This window comes from Budorcas taxicolor, chromosome 8, assembly GCF_023091745.1.
Source record: "Budorcas taxicolor isolate Tak-1 chromosome 8, Takin1.1, whole genome shotgun sequence".
Lineage (NCBI taxonomy): Eukaryota > Metazoa > Chordata > Mammalia > Artiodactyla > Bovidae > Budorcas > Budorcas taxicolor.
This window is the reverse complement of record NC_068917.1, coordinates 32,577,503-32,599,665: the sequence shown is the minus strand read 5'-3', so window position 1 is coordinate 32,599,665 and position 22,163 is coordinate 32,577,503. Positions and strand designations below refer to the sequence as shown.

At 39.6% G+C, this 22,163-nt stretch overlaps 1 protein-coding gene across 1 annotated transcript in view; it reads right to left on the bottom strand.

The window, feature by feature from the left end:
• The window catches only part of FREM1 (FRAS1 related extracellular matrix 1), a 149,564-nt gene that overhangs the window by 17,611 nt on the left and 109,790 nt on the right, over positions 1 to 22,163 (bottom strand). The window contains exons 25-28 of the mRNA XM_052645063.1: positions 15,313 to 15,514; positions 14,490 to 14,634; positions 5,028 to 5,157; positions 2,060 to 2,132 (exon numbers count right to left, since the gene is read on the bottom strand). Of these exons, the coding sequence (XP_052501023.1) occupies positions 2,060 to 2,132; positions 5,028 to 5,157; positions 14,490 to 14,634; positions 15,313 to 15,514 (550 nt within the window). The remainder of the gene's footprint in view (positions 1 to 2,059; positions 2,133 to 5,027; positions 5,158 to 14,489; positions 14,635 to 15,312; positions 15,515 to 22,163) is intronic.

The window sequence follows — 22,163 nt, the reverse complement described above, 5'->3', positions numbered from 1 at the left end:
TGAGTCTCTTTTTTTATAGGTTGTGTCACTCAGAAATCACTACATTGGAGTCCTAAACTTATTTGGAAATAAGGGCATTACAGACGCAATTCACATGAAGTCATACTAGAGTGGAGTGGACTCCTAATCTATTATGACTAGTGTGGTTATAAAAAGCGGGAGTCTGGACACGGACACACACAAGAACGCCCGACTGAGACAAAGGCAGAGACTGGGTGAGACAGCAGAAGCCAAGGAAGCCCAGGGATCCCAGCAGAGCATCAGATCACGGAAACGAGGACGGAGCAGACTCCCTCTCAGCCCTCAGAAGGAATCAACCCTGCCCACATCACGACCTTGAATTCCTAGCCTCCAGAACGGTAAGGAGACAAATTCCTGTTTTTAAGCTACCAGGTTTGTGATACTTTGTCAGGACAGCCCCAGCAAGCGAATACAGTCACCAAACATCATACAACTTGCAGCCATGTCTGACTCTTTGTGACCCCGTGGATTGTAGCCCGCCAGGCTCCTCCGTCCATGGAATTCTCCAGGCAAGAATACTGGAGAGGGTGGCCATACCCTTCTCCAGGGAAACTTCCCAACCCCAGGATCAAACCCAGTTCTTCCACACTGCAGGCAGATTCTTTACTGACTGAGCCACCAGGAAAGCCTGAAGTGCAGAAAGGCATTCTTTTCTGTTTAATAGTAACTTATCAGTTTTGCAGTGGTGATGGTATTCAGGCAATTTTGTTTTGCCTTTGCCAAAATGTCCTGGGTCAGTGGCAGACAATGGCAAAAGTTTTGATCAGGTGGCCGATTTTCAGAGTACAGAACACATCCTCTGCAGAAAAGCACAAAGGTATAAGCCCCGACTGCCTCTCAGAGCCTTTCCATTCACCCCTGAGCAGGTGATCGAGGTCTATCCTACACAGAGGGTAAGAGAGAGAACCATGCAGTACAGTGAGGGAGAGATACCAGCCCCCGTCTTCAGCAGCCAGGGAAAGGGCGCATGGCTTCTGCCCTGGTGCTCCCGCCAGGCAGTGTTGCCAAAAATATGTCTGTCTTTTGGGCTAAGTCCCCTTCTTCTGCTGCCATCTCCTCTAGGGAGTCTCCCAGGATTTTTCTCAGCCAGAACAGTGGTGCACCCTTGGGGTCCCAATGCACTCTATCAATGAGTTGTTCTCATGTCTGTATTTCCCAAAGCATAGAGCAGCTGTGGGGGCTTCCCTGGTAGCTCAGCTGGTAAAGAATCCATCTGCTATGCAGGAGACCCCAGTTCAATTCTGGGTAGGGAAGTTCCCCTGCTACCCACTCCAGTATTCTCAGGCTTCCCTGAGTAGGCTCAGATGGTAAAGAATCCACCTGCAATGCAGGAGACATGGGTTTAATCCCTGGGTTAGGAAGATCCCCTGAAGAAGGGAATGGCTACCCACTCCGGTATTCTTGCCTGGACAATCTCCATGGACAAAGGAGCTTGGCGGGTTACGGTCCATGGGATCACGAACAGTCAGACATGACTGAGCAACAAAGCACAGTGCAGCAGAGAACATCTATGAGAGTAGGCCCCATGCTTTTATATTCACTTTGCACCTAGCAAAATTTTTCCAAAGGCCTAAAGCAAAATAGGTGCTATCTAATTAAATAATAATTTTCCCTAAAAGCTGCTCATATCAAGCTATTCCAAGACAGATAATTGAGAAATGCCCTTTAGGAATCCACATGACTATAACATTCTGAAATTTTCCATCAAAATATGAGGCAATTACATTATTTCAGCTTTGTGTCAGACCTTAAAATCATTTTTTTAAATGGCATTTCTTCTGGGTTTTTGGATGTTTGCTTTAATATTTTATACATTTTATTTGTTATGATCTTTCATCTCATTTAAAATAAATATCCACTAGTAATAAAATAAAATATGAAGCACAAAACCTCAAGGCCAAACTGATCTCTCTGGAAGCGAGGTAATACTGTTCCTTGAGGAGTTCTAGTTGGCTGAAGTTGCATAATAGTCTGTCTTTTCCACAATCTCTAGACTGTCTTACAAAAACATGAAACAAACTGTAGATACACAATGTACCTGGGTCAAACTGAACCAGCTTAGATGGAGTCATGGTGAAATCCTTTCCAACTGTAGCTGACATTTGGTTGACCTTAAGAGGGAAAAAAGAGAAGACATTCTTTTAACAAAAATATGCTGTGATAGAGAAATGTTGAGTCTAATCTCATACTAGACCAACTCATGTTCTTAAATCTGTTTCTAACATAAACTAACTTTTATTATAATATATCATTTTGGATCCAACTTCCTTAAAGTTACCTTTTTTCCTAGACTAATATCAATGGAAGTACACATAAAACTTTTTATTTTTTGGCTTCTCCTTTATTAATAATTCAGTTGTTGGAGAAAGTAATGTGAATTTTAAACAATATTTTTCTCTTTGCTACAGATACCATTTTATTCCATGGCCTTCCCTCTACCCCAGCATGGTCCTAAAATGATGCCTTAAAGGAAAGGAAGGGGCAGAAAGAGAAGGAAAAGTGGGCTCTCCTGACAAATAGAGCGCTGCTCTGTGGGTCAGTTGGAGGGATCCCGCAAGCTCAGAGCGCAGCCTTTGGACCAGATGAACAAAAACAAGTCTGGCCCATTCTCTTGTCTGGATGAAGCCATTCCCCTTCACAGGCAGGAATGAGGGCTCTGTGGGGATGACAGACCTGGGGAACAGCCACACAGAGGCCACCCACACCCAGAGCTCAGGGCTTTAGAAGTTTCTTCAAGTAAGTTGTTAAAAAAAAAATGCTCTAGTCTAAAGAGACTACTGGCTGCTCCCCTGTTTCCCTTCCCTGGGGCTGAAGGACAGAGATGATTTAAGGACTCTGACATTGTGCCCTTAACTTCCCCCAAGGAGCCTAAATATATGTGAAGAACACATATTTAGTTTGAAACATGGTTGAAAAAGAGTTTGAAAAAGAGGCTTCAGCTGGTTTGAAAAAGAGGTCATTGAATGAGATGTTTGGGAAAATGGGTTACTCGTTTCTTCGCTTTCTTACAAGGGACAAAGGGCACAATTCGAAATGCACAAATTCCTATTTCTTTGGTCTCAGACATGATTTCCATTTCTACCAAAGGCCCTAACATCTGCCAGTGGTCTGCAGTGGAAATGCTTTGCTCAAGAAGAGTACTGCCAGGTGAATAAAGATGCACACGTGGAGAACCAACACGTGGACACAGCGCGGGGAGGAGAGGGTGGGACGAATCGGGAGACTAGCTTTGACATGTATACACTACCAGTGTAAACCAGGTAGATATAGTGATACATGGACATATATACACTAACATGTGTGAAATAGATAGCTACCACGTGTGAAACAGACAGCTGCTGTATAGCATAGGATGCTCAACTTGCTGCTGCTATGACCGAGATGAGTGGGCTGCAGATGGGAGGGAGGAAGGTTCAAGAGGGAGGGGATATATGTATACACAGAGTTTATTCACTTTGTTATACAGCAGAAACTAATGCAACATTGTAAAACAATTATACTCCAATAAAAAAAAAGAAGAGCACTGCCTCCTAAACCCCTACTCGCTCTTTCTCTACGATGCCAAGGCTCCTCCTGAACAACCTTTCCCTGTGGAAAGGCAGCCCATTGTACACCTGTACCCACCATATGCTGGGAGTTACACTTCCCCGTGTGGTTCTTGCACATGCAATTACCTAGTATTTACCACCACTGAGTTTACAGAATCCTACGTGGGAAAAGAAATGGGCTAAGGTGAGGTGGTTGCAGCAGCCAGTCCGGCGCAGGTTGGTGATTCAAATCAAGGCAACAACAGAGGGTAGAAGCACTTTCTTAAGCAGCCAATCAACTCCAGTCTAAAGCGGCAGGCTGTGCTGTGGGCAGAGTGGTCCCTGAAAGACTCAGGCTGTTTGAGAAAGGCCTGCAAACACAGCCGGCAGCTTGACTGTGCGTGCTCAGCTTCAGCAGACAAAATATCCCCTGTCACACCAGATCTGTTCTTCCTGCCTGGCAAGGTGTACAGTTCTGTGGCCCAAAACTCCAGACTAGAGCATATGGTGCTTTCTCTGGAGGCCCAGAAGATTATCAGGAAACCATCCACGCAGAGTCTTTCTTTTTCCATAATCAATGCACTAGGAAGTTATAGGGGACAAACCAAGTTATCTGATCCTGTAACAATCATAAAGCACCCACAGATCAGGAAAACAGAACCTATGCCCACTGGAAAGATAAATGCTGAGTCTGGTATATAGTATAATCTATGTGCACAAGGTTCTGAAGGTGATTTGAACTTGTAATTGAGACTTCACTGAGATAGCATTTTCCCCCAGAACCTAATATCACTGCTTTTTTTCCTTCCCTTTAGATTGAGGAGGAAGTCTTTACCAGCATTAGTATCTACAGGCTTTTCATGCTCTCATTCTTGCCATGTGCAATTTTTCTAGAGACTCCTTAAAAATCCTTCCATTCTAGAAGCCATGGTTGTGCTCCATGTTCCACGTCAGTAGAAAGAAATATCAGGTGACTAGACCAAAATTAATTATTGAAAATTTCTTATATTTCAGGGTGCCTCTCTTGCTACATAGCCTCTTAATTTTGCATGACTTGGGTGATGCTTAAGACAGGTGTAATCCCTGATTTTTCTCATCCACTGAGACCATAGGAAGTGATCTTGGTGCATGCTAAGAGAAAGTCATACAAGGACTGAAGTTTGCAGACAACTTTCCTTTCCAAAGCAGAGTTTGGCCCAAGTTCACTAAGTTGGGTAGATCTTATGAAATCAAACTTCAAGAGTTAAAGACCAGATTTAAAAACTAAAGATGGGTTAGAAAGAGCATATGTAGGAGCTAACGTATCTTGATAAATGATGGAGGGACAAAGAGGTTTTGTACTTAGACTTTCTGGAACAGAGCAACACTCCTGCAGTTTGAAGTTTCCTTAGTTACTCTGAGTTTCTCTAAGGAAATAGTCAAAGGCACCAACCAGCAACCTAGGCTTTAGCTTGAAAGATGATAGTTTGGAGTTGTTACCTGTACACTCACAAAGGCTGAGTCCATGGAATATCCCCTTCTGGTAATTTCCAAGGGCAGCATGCCCATATTCTCACAGACCTCATATTCAGTCCGTGACCACTCAATATGAGACCACTTCAGTTCCAAACTATGCATGTAAGAAAAGAAAAAAAAGAAAATCATGAGAAATGCAAAGTGGAAGCCTGTGGGGCTCCTCTGCTGGGTATAAAACAACCACTGAGTGGTTCATCAACCTACACCAGTGCTACAAAGTCCTTGCATATGTTTGGTACCTTTTAGCTCACAAAGAACATCTACTAGCATTATCTCATTTGTTACTCTCAATACTGCTGTGAGGAAGACAGAGCATGTATCAGAATTCTATCTTATAAATGCAGAAATGAGATTAAAAGTCTATCCAAGGGCTGCGGTTATCAATGATAAAGGAAGGGACTCAAATCTGAGAGTGTTTGGAAGGGAAAGGAGCAGGTGGTTAAGTTCAAGGAGACGTTCATTTTTGGAAAGGACATTGATACGGAACTTCTCTCCTATATTTTGGCCTCCTTCAATGGTACAACAAGATCATTTCCAGGCACAGATCTTCTCTAAACTCAGGTTCAGTTTAATAACAAGATATCTTTGAGGAGTGTCTAGGAATTAGAATGTGCATGTATTTTACAAGTTGGTCCATCCCTCCTCTGTGTATGTGAAAGGACATACTAACATATAGCTTGATTTCAGCTATACAACTAAATAAACCTGTTAAAGAGAGAATGGTCTTTTTTTCCACACTATGTTTAGTGAGTCCAAAATTTGATAGAAACTGACTTCCTAAATCCTCATAATACAAAGAGGTATTTTTTTTGTCTTTTTCCTTTTCTTCAGAAAAGAACACTGAGCTTAGAGAGGTTAAATAACTAGCTTGAAGGCAAAATGCTATGACAAAGCTAACAGACAGCAGAGACAGAATCCTTAGCATAAATCTGAAACCAAATGCTCTGTTCCTTCTCTACCATTCTTCTTCCCAACTAAAGTTCTTCATGACTCGTGATCTGAACTCAAGCAGTGGACTACAATTTTATCTTTATCCTGAAACAGTTCCCTTTTTGAGGTGAGAAAACTTGAAATGGTTCACCTGAACAGTTCTCTTCAAAGATTTTCTTACATTTTTTTACCCCCTGTATCCTGCAGCAACATAAAAGACATGAACAGTCTTCACTATGATCATTTAAGTCACTTCCATTGTTTTGGTTTTATTCATTTTCCTTTCACTCTCCATTCATAAAACCCTCAGAGTGTGCCTTACTGTATTCCCAAACTTCCACTTAGATTCAGGTCTTTCCTCTAGACTTTTAAATTTACTTCTTACAGTGTTTTTCCTTGCAGAGCTAGAAATTCTGGGTGCTACCGACTAGAGTGCGGAGTTCACAAATTTCAAAGAACACGCCACACTTTCCTGGAGATCATTCCTAATAGAGAGTAATAAGTTTGTCCTCTAGTCAACCCTTTATATCCTTGCACCAGTCACATATCACAGCCACATCTTATATATTAAGTTCAGTAGCAAAACAAACTCAACAGCACTGTGTTCCACTCTACCAACCAGCAGCCAGTGAGACAATGGTAGTGTGGAAGCATGGAATTATTCCAGAGGTTCAAGAATTTGTGTTAATATATATGTTTATTCAATCAATAGACATGATATTTATTGTTATTGGCATGCTGGGCTTCACAAACTTTTAACATGAAAATTGGATACTTAAATAATATTGGGAACCTCATGGGCCTTGATGAAATCGATTTCAAATCTGACAGGAGACAGATCAAGAAAGAAAGAAATGACAATGCCTAAAGAATAACAAGATAACAAGCAACATGGATGTTATAAACACCAATAGAAATAACACGTTGCAATGAATTCCTAAAGGATCCAGCTAGATAAGAAAGGGAAACAAAATCAACAAGAATGATTGGAAGATAAAACAGGAAGGAAAAGGGAACAGTGGGAACCAGTGAAATAAATACAAAGAGATGGATTTCAACTAAGTCTGCGTAAGGTTCAAATGAGTTTCAAGGTTCAATCTTCTAAGAATCTATGCATTGCTGATGCTAACCATGACCAGCAAAAATTCATCAGTGTCACTCTGCAGGTCCAGATGACCTTGAGGCCTAAAGTGAAGTGTGATTTGATTGCTGATCTAGATCAGGGGATCATGCAGAGTGACATTTAGTTTCAAAGCATTAAGGGTTTTGGTGTTTGGGAATGTGTACACATCACCCTGATACATCACTGGAATGCTGCACGATGCTTAGAGGTTAAGGTTGTAATTACACAATGTTCTATTTTACTTTCTTAAAACTATTCCCTACAAATAATAAATACCTATTTGAAAGCTATGAAATTTAAGCCAGACTACATATTTTCAGAAAAATATTTAAATCATGAGGCACTTGCATACCCAGAGGACACATGCTGTGAAAGTGTTTTTTGTTTTCTTCAGTATTGTATTTAAGAAGGCCTTTCTACAGAGTCTACGGTTGCTTAAACTCTACACAAACACTTGAAAGAAAAGTAGGAGATGTAGTCAGTCACCTGGGAATTCTCCCTGCAAGAAGCCACACAGACAGATGGTTGGTATCATGCAGATAACCAGAGGCAGAAACTCATGAGGGAACTGTGGAAAGCTCTGGATTGGGAGGTGTCAAGCAGACAGGGGTTGGTTCACATCTTCACATTTTAATGACCCCCCTCCTTCTATTATCATAAAGTTCAGCTCGTTCTGAAGTCAGAAATGAAGTTTACAGACACACTTTCTGTGAAACCCACATGGCAATCATTGTGAGTCAGCAGGACACAAGAACTCCTCAAGCCCCGAGGTCAGGATTTCTTGGCCTTGGAACTACTGACATTTGGGACCAGGTGATTCTTTGTGGTGGGAGGCTGTCCTGTGCACCATATGATGTGTCCCAGTGGGGACTTCCTCACTGATCTAGTGGTCAAGTTTCTGCCTTCCAATGCAGGGGGCACGGGTTCTATCTCTGGTCAGGGAATTAAGATTCCACATGCTGCGGGGTGTAGGCGAAAAAAAAAAAAAAAAAGTGTTTAGTAACATCCCTGGCTTCTACTCACTAGATCCCTTAGATGCAGCCATGCCATTCCACTCCAATTACAACAGTCAAAACTGTTTCCGGACATTTCCAAATGTCCCCCATGGGGAAAGTCATCCCCAGGTGAGAAATCTTCCTGAACTGATTTCGCAGACTCATCACAACAGAAAATTCTATTTAATCTATAAGCCAAGTTTTGGTTCTCAACAACTGTCATGAATGAAAGACAGAGTCTGTGGGGTCTGTCCAGACTATTTAATTTCTATTCCTCCATTCTATGTCTTTCATGATGTAGGCCTGAAACCATCACAATATTGTAAAGTAATTAGCCTCTAATTAAAATAAAAATTAAAAAATAAAGGCAACAGTACCCAGCATATGTAATAAAAAGATATAATGTCTCACATGAAAAAGAAATTAAATGGGATGAGACTTCCAGTTCTTCTCTTAGTCAAAGACAAGACAAGCTGTTTAATTATCCAATTTAGCAATCCACCTCCAAAGTCCAGCATGTGTGATCCCCTTTAATCTGATTAACTCTCATTTTCCCAAGTATGTATAACATACTATTTAATTCACTTAAGTACTAAGGTAGTTAGCTAAGTACCTAGGTACTCAGCTCCAAGTAAACAGGGGTCTTTAGTTCACTGATGTATCACCAAGTGCTTGTAGGGTGACTGGGACATAAATGCTCAATAAATATTTGCTCAAGGAAATAATGAACTTCGTTTAACCTACTGTTTGAAAAGCTAAATTGACCACTGAAACTTTTTTTCTTCCCAGCCCTATTCACATATTTCACACAATTTGAAAAAAAAAAAATTCTAGGCAAGATGACCCTCACATGTTTTTTTCTAGCCCTGACTTATTCTGGATTCTGGGAATCCAGGTCATACTGGATTGTATTAGCTTGAGAGAAAGATGGCATTGGTAAATGAGCATTCTATCATAAAGCATGGTGTCTTATTTTCTAAGGCACATGCATGCGTCTCAACATGTGACAGTATCTAGAAACAGCTTTATTTTTCATAATGGGAGGAAGGTGATACTGGTACTTAGTGGGTGTAGTCCAGGGATGTTGCTAAATATCCTTCAATGTACAGGACACCCAACTCACCCTCCACCCAAGCCCCACGACAAAGAATTGTCTCGACCAAATAGTCAAGAGTGTTGAAGCAGAGTCAAAAATATATGCTTTCTGATATACTAAGTCATGTCTGGCTCTTTGCGATCCCAATGACTGCAGCACCCCAGGCTCTCCCCGTCCTTCACCATCTTCCAGAGTTTGCTCAGATTCGTGTCTACCGAGTTGGCAATGTTATCTAACAATTTTGTGGCTACTTGGTTCATTTATATGAAGAAACAATGAACCAAAAGAATCATTTGGAATTAAACTTTATTTTGGGATTTGGGACATTAATCCAGGTTAACAAGCAAATGTAAAAAAGGTACTTGGCTGCTCTCTGCCTCAGTTTCCTCACTACCCCAAGTACAATAATAATGAGCCTGTACTTCAAAGAGGTTGAATGAACCTTAATGAACACTCATTAAGTACTCTGAGCTTCTCAGTGAAAGGTTTTATAGTAGCTAAAATGGTGATTAAATTATTCTTATAACTAGATCTTCACTTATAATCAAGTAGCATATGACTTAAGAAAATCAAAATGTTAAAAAATATTTTCTAAGTATTCAATCCAAGACTTATCAATTCAGAGAGGATGCTATTAAGCTCTGTAAAAATGCTATGAACACCTGTGTTTTCCTTTCTGTCTTTCTCTCATGATAATGGGGAAACGGTGCTTAGTCAGGAAGCAGCATAGTGAGTACCCCAAACAAGTGCTTTGGAGTCAGACACATCTCATAACCACTTACTAGTGTGTGATTATGGTCAGTTACTCAGTCTCTCTGGACCACAATTTTCATCATCTGTAAAATGAGGGAAATTACATTCATGTCAAATGATGCAAATTAAAACTTGTTAATATGTATAAAGCACCTGTACACAGTGGGTGCTTAATAAGGGCTATTTCCCTTTCCTTCCACTGTGGTTTCTTAGATCTAATCTAGAGACAAATACTTTAACTTCTGGCTTGCAGGTAACATGAAAGCTTTACCTAACCAAGAGTTTCAACCTCTTCCCCTATAATGTGTTTCATAAAAGTTGTTAAAGCATTACTAAGTTCGCCTGCTAGGGAGGAGAAGGATCAAGGAGCTTGGAATCATGGAGCAGCTGGGGAAGCAGCCACTGAGTTATGAAGAACTTCAGCTGGGGTCAACATTCGTTTTGAAGCTCACCTTTTCTGCAGTGGGTGCAAGAAAGAGGTCAACACTGAATGCATGTTAAGAAACTGCCTTGGTCAGGCGTCAGCTACATTCTGTGGTCTGCAAAGGTGTTTTTGATGAATGATGTGGTTCCTACGTGACAGAGTTTGGGTGGGATGCAGACCATCTTGAGATTCACACTGGACATGAGAATGGCATGCTAAGGCATGCGCTGAGAAGATGAGCACTCACACTGAGGTCAGGAGGTCCTGGTGCACTGTGGGCTCTGCCATTTATTCACTTAGTGGCTGCTGGCCAATTACTTAAATGCTTTGAGCCTGATTTCCTTATCACCCTCAGAGAACTGTTTTGCAGATTAAAATGGAAAACACATGTGAAAGCATCTAGCACAGTGCCTGAAATTTAGACACTTGACCAAATCTAAATTCTGATGCAAATTCCCATGGATTTCAACATTCTATAGTAACTTCTATTTACAAGTGTCTCCTAAATGTATCGCATGAAAAGCTTGTGCCATGAGCTATTCTGGGGCAGGGTGGTCTTGGTTTTATAATCAAATCATATCGAGATATGTTGCATATTATATCCCTCTCTTGAAGATTCCCAATGCACGCACGCATCTTTGTGACTTTGGCAATGTGATGCATTAGTGAGTCATAATAACTTGATCACATCAAGATTTCCTAACACCATTTCTAATGGAAAGTCTATTGACCCTTCAGGACTGAGGCACTATAGATGGCTGCCATAGCAAAACCTTATTAGCAATCAAGACTCTGGGACAATTCTCACTGAACATGAGTTCTCCTTATTCTATAAACAGCCTCCTTTCTGCTCCTCATTGCATCCACCAGTCCCTTTAGCTTCATTGCAGAATGTGTTCACCCCTTAAAATATACAGAATATTAATGTATTAATTCTAAACCAAACCAGAACACAAAGTTCACTGCATTCAGATTATTAACAAGAATATGGATTGTTCCCTTTGTGAACATCTCAGAGTCCATTTCTAACTCATGGGCCTTAGCTGGCCACCAGAGGCCTCTGGGATACTTCCTCAGTCAATCATTGTCCCCCTCATGAATGCACAGCAATAGCAATCACCACCGCAGGTCATGTTTGTCAAGGACTTTAAATAGACGCTCCCACATGTTTACCTCATTTGTTCCTCTAAATAAATTGTAATACTGCCCCCAATTTACAGATGAGATAACTAAGATAACTAAACACTTGACCTAGGTCAATGGCAAAGTCAAAGCCCAAACCTGTTCTTTGGCTCCGAGTCCAGTGGTTTACTGTATATTATATATCCCATTCTCCCCAGTTCATTAGCCATGGAGTACACACTCATACTGAGACCTGTAATTTACATTTAAGCTCCTTGAGGAGTAAGTATTCTTCCTTTCTTGTTGCTTTGATGGCCAAAGATTGGAGAAAAATATGGAGCTGAGACTGTTGCTTCTTTCCCCTTAGGCCAGTTCAGCACACTCAGTAAGAGTGGGCAAGAAGTCCTCTAGTGCAGTGAGGAAAACCAAGGATTTGAGAGTCATAATTTCTGTGCCAAAATCTTGGCTCCTTCTCTGATGAGCTGTATGAGCTTGGAAAAGTCACTTCCTATCTCCTTGCCTCAGTCTCCTCACCTGTAAATTCTGGATTATGATGGTACCTAACTTAAAGTTTGTTGTGATGATTAAATGAAGAGCAATGAAGTAGAGCAGAAAGCTACAGTGTAAATGCCTGTGATTTATTCTATACAGGTAGCTAGGTTCCTGCTAGCTCTGGGAAGACAGATCGTTATTCATAACATTGTTTCCTACTGGAAAAAAAAATGTTCTTGTTCCAGAAAGTATCTACTTACAAATGAAGTTAGAGACAACTATATCCTTCAAAACCTATAAAGATAAGTGCTTAGTAACTTCTACCTGCTTTTCCCTCCACACACTCTAGAGAAAAACAACTTAATATATGTCAGATCAAATCAAAGTTATTTGGGGATTAACTCTCAGTGGACATATTTTGCATTATATTCCACTGACTCCAGTCATTACAAGCTGAATTAGAAACATCTTCAGTATACGTACCTGAAAATAGGTATCTAGTAGAAGTAGGAATCTATTTTAAAAGTCTCAAGTAAAGTTATAAATTCTGAGGTTCTGCAATAAACTTGAAAATTATTCAAAATCATAAATTATCTTCAAAAGCAGTGTCCTTGGTTACAACGAGGAACTGGAGGGGGTGGGCGAGGTGGGATGTAGAAACTTCCCTGGTGATCCAGTGGTTTAATGTTGTGCTCCTAAAGCAGGGGACATAGCTTTGACCCCTGGTTGGGGAACTAAGATTCTACATACTGCAAGACGTGGCCAGTGAAAAAGAGAGGTTTGTGGGTGAAGCAATATCAATCTAGCTCTATTTCTGTGTTCCCATGTGGAAGACCAACAGTCAGCATTAGCTCAGTACCAAGTCTGATCAATATTTTTATGTTTATATGTTGAACTATTAAAAAGCAAGTGAAATCAAGTTATTAATATTTTTGAGTAGGATTTTTTTTAATTCTTGAGAATTGACTACATTTGTCTGAAATTGCAAGTAGGTAACTTATTTTCTATAAAGATTATAATCCCAAGGAGCCATTTTTCTGAGGCAAGAGCATTTTAATGGGAAGTGGGCATCCGTTTTAACTTTAAAGTATCATAATTGAATTTTCATGTCAGGGTCCAGTTCTTCCTTGCTTACACCTATTTCCCAGATGCTTATACTGTGCACCTGGCCTATAGTAGCCACTCAATAAAAATCTGGACCAGATTTTTTTTTTTATGCTATTGGCAATAGAGGTGTGATTCTGAGAACAGGATTTGGTCAAGATGCATTTTTCTAGCAATGACCACAGAGACCTCTGCTGGCAGATACTGGGACAACAATTCAGGATCAGAAAGAAAAAGCAAAAATGAAGAGATCAGAGGTGAATTTCTCAATTTTCTTGTCTTTCTTTGTCCATACTCTGTCATAAAAGCCCCATAAGAAGCTATCCTCATTATGGTGTGTGGTTTGATAGAGTCAATACTAAAACTAGAATAAATGAACAACTTTTCTCTGAGGTGAGTGGGAAGGGTATCAACTTAGAAAGAAAAAATGTGGAGAACTGGATTGTGATTTCTGGGATCATTTGATAGCTGTTATTCAAAGTGTACCTTAAAAAAAATCTAGACTAGTGACCTGGTAAGCGAAATTACTATGGTCTGTTAATATGGTTAATTTTGAGGATTTGATACTCTGGTTTTTCTGAGGGTCCTATATTTGACACAACTTCAAAGTATTACTTAATACCTCCCCCAAGTCTGTTTTCCTCTTTTACACTGTCTTCTCCTTACCCATGTTAGGTTTCTTAACTTACAAAAGGAGTTGCTAGGAATTGCTTGGGTTTGGGGGGAAGAAGAGATGTTTTGCTAACCTTTCCTGACTCCCCCACTCTCTAGATATTTTAGAAGTTTAGATTTAGGAAACTGTGGGTCCTAACACAGTCCTAGAGTGACCTCTTGCTGCATGATTTGTACATGAGCCTACAAGCCCAGTCCTGGATACCAGTGAACTGTCAAGACAGAAACCTCTGTGGGTGCGAAAGGATATGCATTTGTAAATGCATGCATAAAACGAATGACCCAGCCCCAAACAACTGAACTTTTTAACACTCCCATATTCTGCGGTTATCAAGCAGCAACAGAAGTCTGAACTTCCCCAGTGGCTCAGGGGTAGTGAATCTGCCTGCCAATGCAGGGGACACAGGCTTGATCCCTGATCCAGGAAGATCCCCTGGAGAAGAAAACGGAAATCCACTCCAGTATTCTAGCCTGGAAATCCCACAAACAAAGGCATCTGGAGGGCTATAGTCCATCGGGAAGCAAAAGAGTCGGACATGACTCAGTGACTAAACAGCAACGATAGAAGTTTCTTTTTCCAAAATAAATTCTATGAGCTGGGGAAATCATCTATCAATTTGTCCCTTAGAGTCTGTTGAAAAAAGAACATTTTACTTTCCTCATCAGATACATTCTGGACATTATATGCAGGTCTTAAATAAGCAAAAGAATTTACCTTTGAGGAGTGGCGGAGTTCCCTGTGGGATCCATGACTTGAAATTCCATGGTATCTGAATTTACTTCCAAAGATGGGTTTATGATGTAAAGAATGGTCTTACTGTTTAAGTCCTTCTGGCTAAATTTCTCATGGATAAATTCACCTACAAAAAGAAGTAAATGATTTTCACTGGTAATCAAACAAAATATTAGATAAGAGCTGATACAATATTTATGGCTGTTTTATTTTTAAATTCCTCTTTTAAAATATTTAAAGTAAATCTTTTAAAGAAATTAGTAAAATGTAACCATCTTAAAACTCAAAGTCAGTTCACTAAAATTACTGTTTCAAACATTGTACCTTAAATATGAAAACAGAGAGTGAATAGGAAAATCTAGCAATAAAATCTAAAATTCTGTGCCATCCTGTGATCACTATCTTCATAAAGTAGAAATAACATACAATTCAGAGAAAACTTACATCAAAAAATTGTTTTTAATGAACTTACATCGCTCAGAAATTCATGATATAAGAAAATGGGTCACAAATATGAATTTGGTCCTGACAATGTATTCCTGTGAATACCTTACAATCTAGCTATTGAAAAAAAAGTTATACATAATAAACAGTTGTGCATCAGTATCCAGTTCTCCCACTCAAGATGAATTTAGGAAAATTCAGCTTTAAATCCTCTTTAACATGGATACTGATTTATAAACTGCACCTGTAAGTAAGCCTTGGGGAGTATTTACCAAATGGGCCTGAACTTAATTACAAATTACCTTCTAGATTGCCAACCACTGAGTATTTTAAAATGAGCAAGGATTAAGGAAGGCAGTACCTGTCATTGAGTTCTCCAGATGCCCATGTTGGGGGCCTCGTAAAATCTTAAAGATGATCTGATTATCATCAGTGTCAGGGTCTGATGCCTTCAACACGCGGGAAGTGATGTAAATCCCGTAAGAACCATTTTTCAAGAGCCCTACTTGAGAAGGGGAATGCAAGTGTGTGATGCGGGGGGCCGCTTTGTCCAACTGGTCCACCTGAATGATCAATAATCACACACAGTGTTAAGCAAAGACTTCTCATTCCCAAGCAACACGGGGGCTTAAATGGTTCAACAATGACAAACTCTCCTGAATTTCAGATTCCTTATCCTCCTCATTGGTTAACTTCTGTTAAAAGGTGCCCAGAAGAGAGGTAAACTTTCTGTTAAGAAAGCTTTGACTCAGTTTTATTTATTTGCCCACTGTCTGGCTCCCCCATTAGACCTAAGCTCCCTGAGGGCAGACACCGTGTCTTGTTTCTCCTCAACTAGTCCCTGTAGCTGGCACGATGCCCAACCATTACAGGAGCTCAAGAAACACTTGTTGGATGAACACATTAAAACTGACCCAGGAATTGTATTGCAAACTTAATATTAGTTCTACAAAAGCATTTCCCCCTTCTCCCAGTGTTTGGTAATTTACAGAAACAATGCTATAAAGGTCTACAAATACACTGAAACCTTCTTTGTCATGTCCTGGTTTAAATAGCAAAAATATTGAATAGCAATAAAAAATATTTCAGTAAAAAATGTGGAAGGTGCTTAGCTATAGGTATTGAGTCTTTGTTTCATTGATAGACAGAACCAGGTAACCAAACAGGTAGACTCAATTTGTAAAGGCTGTGATGGGCAATTACTCATGAGTGAATAAGGTACATAAGTTCAGACACTACAAAGGACCTCATTTGCATATGGTATGGAGTCATTAGAAGTGACTCTTATCAGTTACGGAGGGAACATTTTTGGAAGAATTAGCATAATTCATCACTGATACCACAGAAGAGGTACAAGAACACAGTCTTTGTTCCCTTCATTTCTAATCACACAAATCTTAACTTTATCCCCAAATGAAACTATCGTAATTCTAGCAAAGTAAAAAATGAGTGTCCACAATAAGACCATATATTTTTGTGTGTGTTTATATAATAAACTACCAGTCATCTATTGATAAGAAAAAGAGATAGGATAAACTATTAACAAAAAAGTCCCACAATTCAGTGTTAACCAATAAAAAATAAAAATCAGAAAGTTTCAGAATAGGAGACAACTACCATTTTTGTTTAAAACAAATACATATATATGTTCACACAGACACAGACAAAATTTTGGGAGCATGTGTACAAACATGTTCGTTTGTCTTCAGATGGGGAAAAATAACTTCTCCTTTGAGTATTTCTATATGGAATTTTTTAACAATGAAATATTTTTCTGTTAAGTTGGCAATCTGCTTTTTAAAATAAAAAAGCAATCACACCTCACATTGGTAAATGTTTGAAGAAATAGACATTTTTATATTTTGTTGGAAGGAATGCCAATTGGTGAAAATCTTTTGGAGATAAACTTGATGTATATTTATTAATAATGTGCATATACTGTGATTCAAAATTTCCACTTTTTGAGTACACCCTACAGAAATAGATGTGTAGACAAAGAATATATATATCACTATTAATTAAAATATAATTTGTAATAGCAAATAATAAAAAATTCCATAAAACTTGGAAGTCCTACAGGGGAATTGCAAACTATCTCTGCCTGAGATTGAGTGCCATGCAGCCTTAATCAATTATATTATCAAGGAAGATTTAATGACATGTGGAAATTTTTAAGAGTGGAAACAAGTAATATGCTTAATAGTACATATAATATCATCATTTTTTATTTCAATAAAAGACTGCAAGCAAGCCACTGATCACAGTGGGATAATGAAAAATTATTTTCTAGAACTTTTCTGTAGTTTACGAATTTTTTAACAACAATTATTTTGTAAGCTGAAGTAGCAACACACAGTTTCAAAGGTTACAGTCATTCTCCTTTCCTAAAAAAGTGAGGATGGCACCCTTAGAGCTGTGAGGTGGAGAGGCAGTTATCATGGCCTTTTGGGAAAGAAGCTCCAGGGTGACTAGAAGGAAGTACAGTCAATGGCAAGAGACTAAAAATAAAGATATTTTAAGACATGTGAGTAATCCTCAAAGTTGGCAAATACATTGAGTGTGTGGAGTTTTAAAATTATATTTTCCTTAAATATAGAAGCATTATAAAAGGAATAAATGCCTGCTGTAATCATTTGCTTTTAAAAATGTTAATATCTACGCTTTGGGCTTTGGGCCCCCTGCTGTGTCTTTGGTCCTACTCTGTGTTAAAATCCATCCTAAATTTCTAGTTTCTTCTTCAAAAGCAGGTCTTTTGACTCAGGATACCAGAAGCATTTTAAAATATTAGAGTACAGACAATTTTTAAAAAAAGGCTATATCCTTACAACCATTTGTGTTGGATTTACTAAAACTTATGTCACACTTAGAAGCAGTGACACTGGTCCTCTGTCCCTCCTCCCCACCCCCATCTCCTTCTAAGAAAGATTACTGAAATCATTGCACTGAGATTGCAGAATTTTGGTCAGCAACACAGAAAAACCATAACTCAAAAAGATACATGTGCCCCATGTTCATAGCAGCACTATTCACAATAGCCAAGGCCGAAATGTCCATCAATAGATGAATGGATAGAGAAGATGGGGTACACAATGGAATACTACTCAGTCATAAAAATGAATGAAATAATGCCATTTGCAGCAACATGGATGGACCTGGAAATCATACTAAGTGAACTAAGTCAGAATGAGAAAGACAAATATCATGTAGTATCACTTATATGTGGCATCTAAAGATCACACAAATGAACCTATCTATGGAACAGAAACAGAATCAGGACATAGAGAATAGACTGGTGGAGAAGGGGTTGGGGAAGGGATGGAGTGGGAGGTTGGAAGTAGCAGATGTAAGCTTTAATATATATTAACAGAATGGATAAACACCAAAGACCAACTATATAGTATGGAGAACTGTATTCAACATCCTACAATAAATCGTAATGGAAAAGAATATCTTAAGAAAAAAGGAATGTAAATATATGTATAGCTGAATCATTTTGCTGTACAACAGTAATTAACACATTGTAAATCTTCAATTAAAAAAAGATGCAGAGTCTTAGACAGACAGACATGATTTCCTACAAATGAATGTCAGATTAGTGCCTGTTGGTGTCAATAAAATACAACTGTGTTTTGTGTTTATGTCCTGTAGCTTTGCTCTCAGTTACTCAGTTTGGGAATATAAGTGGTACACCTATGTTTAGGAGATTCAGTTCAGTTCAGTCGCTCAGTCTGTCCAACTATTTGCGACGCCATGGAATGCAGCATGCCAGGCCTCCCTGCCCATCACCAACTCCTGGAGCTTACTCAAACTCATGTCCATTGAGTCAGTGATGCCATCCAACCATCTCATCCTCTGTCATCCCCTTCTCCTCCCGCCTTCAATCTTTCCCAGCATCAGGGTCTTTTCCAATGAGTCAGTTTTTCGCTTCAGGTCGCCAAAATATCACAGTTTCAGCTTCAGTATCAGTCCTTCCAACGAATATTCAGGACTAATTTCCTTTAGGATGGACTGGTTGGATCTCCTTGCAGTCCAAGGGAATCTCAAGAGCCTTCTCCAACACAACAGTTCAAAAGCATCAACTCTTCGGCACTCGGCTTTCTTTGTAGTCCAACTCTCACATCCATACATGGCTACTGGAAAAACCACAGCTTTGATTAAACAGACATTTGTTGGCAAAGTAATGCCTCTCTATTTTAATATGCTGTCTAGGTTAATAGCTCTTCTTCCAAGGAACAAGCATCTTCTAATTTCATGGCTACAGTCACCATCTTCAGTGATTTTGGGGCCCCCCCACAAAAAACAGTCTCTCACTGCTTCCACTGTTTCCCCATCTATTTGCCATGAAGCGATGGGACCGGATGCCATGATCTTCGTTTTCTGAATGTTGACCTTTAAGCCAACTTTTTCACTCTTCTCTTTCACTTTCATCAAGAGGCTTTTTAGTTCTTCTTCACTTTCTGCCATAAGGGTGGTGTCATCTGCATATCTGAGGTTATTGATATTTCTCCCGGCAATCCTGATTCCAGCTTGTGCTTCATCCAGCCCAGCGTTTCTCATGATGTACTCTGCATAGAAGTTAAATAAGCAGGGTGACAATATACAGCCTTGACATACTCCTTTCCCAATTTGGAATGAGTTTGTTTTTCCATGTCCAGTTATAACTGTTGCTTCCTGACCTGCATAAAGGAGGCAGGATTTCTCAGGAGGCAGGTCAAGTGGTCTGGTATTCCCATCTCTTCCAGAAGTTTCCACAGTTTGTTGTGATCTACGCAGTCAAAGGCTTTGGTATAGTCAATAAAGCAGAAGTAGATGTTTTTCTGGAACTCTCTTGCTTTTTTGATGATCCAGAGGATGTTGGCAATTTGATCTCTGGTTCCTCTGCTTTTTCTAAATATGGCTTGAACATCTGGAAGTTCACAGTTCACGTACTGTTGAAGCCTGGCTTGGAGAATTTTGAGCATTATTTTGCTAGTGTGTGAGATGAGTGCAATTGTGCGGTAGTTTGAGCATTTTTTGGCATTGCCTGCCTTTGGCATTGGAATGAAATCTGGCCTTTTCCAGTCCTGTGGCCACTGCTGAGTTTTCCAAATTTGCTGGCATATTGAGTGCAGCACTTTCACAGCATCATCTTTCAGGATTTGAAATAGCTCCACTGGAATTCCATCACCTCCACTAGCTTTGTTCATAGTGATGCTTTCTAAGGCCCACTTGACTTCACATGCCAGGAATTCTGGCTCCAGGTGAGTGATCACACCATCGTGATTATCTTGGTCGTGAAAATCCTTTTTGTACATTTCTTCTGTGTATTCTTGCCGCCTCTTCTTAATATCTTCTGTTTCTGTTAGGTCCATACCATTTCTGTCCTTTATCGAGCCCATCTTTGCATGAAATGTTCTCTTGGTATCTCTAATTTTCTTGAAGAGATCTCTAGTCTTTCCCATTCTATTGTTTTCCTTTATGTTTTTGCATTGCTCACTGAGGAAGGCTTTCTTATCTCTCCTTGCTATTCTTTGAAACTCTGCAGTCAAATAGGTATATCTTTCCTTTTCTCCTTTGCCTTTTGTGTCTTTTCTTTTCTCATCTACTTATAAGGCCTCCTCAGACAACAATCTTGCCTTTTAGCATTGGTTTTTCTTGGGGATGGTCTTGATCACTGCCTCCTATACTTTGCCACGAACCTCCGTCCATAGTTCTTCAGGCACTCTATCAGATCTAGTCCTTTGAATCTATTTGTCACTTCTACTGTATAATCATAAGGGATTTGATTTAGATCATAGCTAAATCAAACGGTCTAGTGGTTTTCCCTACTTTCTTCAATGTAAGTCTGAATTTGGCAATAAGGTGTTTATGATCTGAGCCACAGTCAGCTCCCAGTCTTGTTTTCACTGACTGTATAGAGCTTCTCCATCTTTGGCTGCAAAGAATATAACCAATCTGATATAGGTATTGACCATTTGGCCTAATTCATCACTCAGTGGTGGCCAATGTCATATTTTCTTGCCAGAAAGAGCTCTTAAAAGCAAGAGACTGAGGAGGTCACCTCTTCTGCATTACAGGTGGGTCCGCCAGTTCCTGAGTTATTTGACTTCTCTGCTCAGAGACATCAGGAAGTTCACAGGAATTATGGGAGACAGTTTGAGGCTTTCCTTCTGAGGTTTTTTTGTTTGTTTTGTTTACACAAAAGGCAAGAAAACCTTGTACTTTCAATGAAAAACTTTTGCAACATGTATTCAACAATTCCCTATCAGTTATCTCTACAACTTCAAGAGATAAGGCTCTTGTGATAAAAACACTCTATGAGATATTTTTGCTATTGGGAGAAACCTGATTGAAGTTCTGGTACTCTCTTCAAACCCGTTTTCCCTCCCTGCTCTGGAGTGTAGATAGGAACTCTTACACTGGCATTCAGAATTGATAATTCCTACATATTTGTAACCAAATAGAAGTGAAGTGAAGAGAAGACTCAGTCGTGTCTGACTCTTAGCGACCCCATGGACTGTAGCTTACCAGGCTCCTCCATCCGTGAGATTTTCCAGGCAAGAGTACTGGAGTGGGTTGCTATTTCCTTCTCCAGATAGACCAGAACATTATGCCAGGTTGGGTAGTACTATGACATTTCTCTACATAGCATGGGGGTGGGGGTAGTCAGGAGTCAAGTAAAATATAAACTGACTGAAGAGTGGGAGGGAACTAACAACAATTAAAACATGTAATAAAAAAAGAAATTAACTTTACTATGCACAAGGTATTTCTTACATACTCTACCAATAATATCAACACCTTCTCTCTTCTCCCAGTATATCATAATCTCATTCCACTTTCTAGACTTCCTTATAGTCAAAGATTCATCTTGTATCCACTCCGTGTTATCATAACTCCCCATTTTCACCCTCAGATCTCACTTTACATAAAGACTGTGATGGTTAATTCTACATGCCAATTTAGCCAGGATGTTTGGTCAAGCTAGATGTTCCTGTGAAGGCATTTTTTTAAATTGATGAGTATTTCAATCAATAGACTTTGAGTAAAGCAGATTACCCTCCATAACGTGGATGGGCCTCATCCAATCATTTAAAGGCCTTATAAAAGGAAGACTGAAGTCTCTTGAAGAGGAAGGAAATCTGCCTCCAAACTGCCTTTGGACTCAAGACTGTAACATCGACTCCTTCTGAAATCTTCAGGCTGCTGGCCTGCCTCGTAGATTTTGGAATG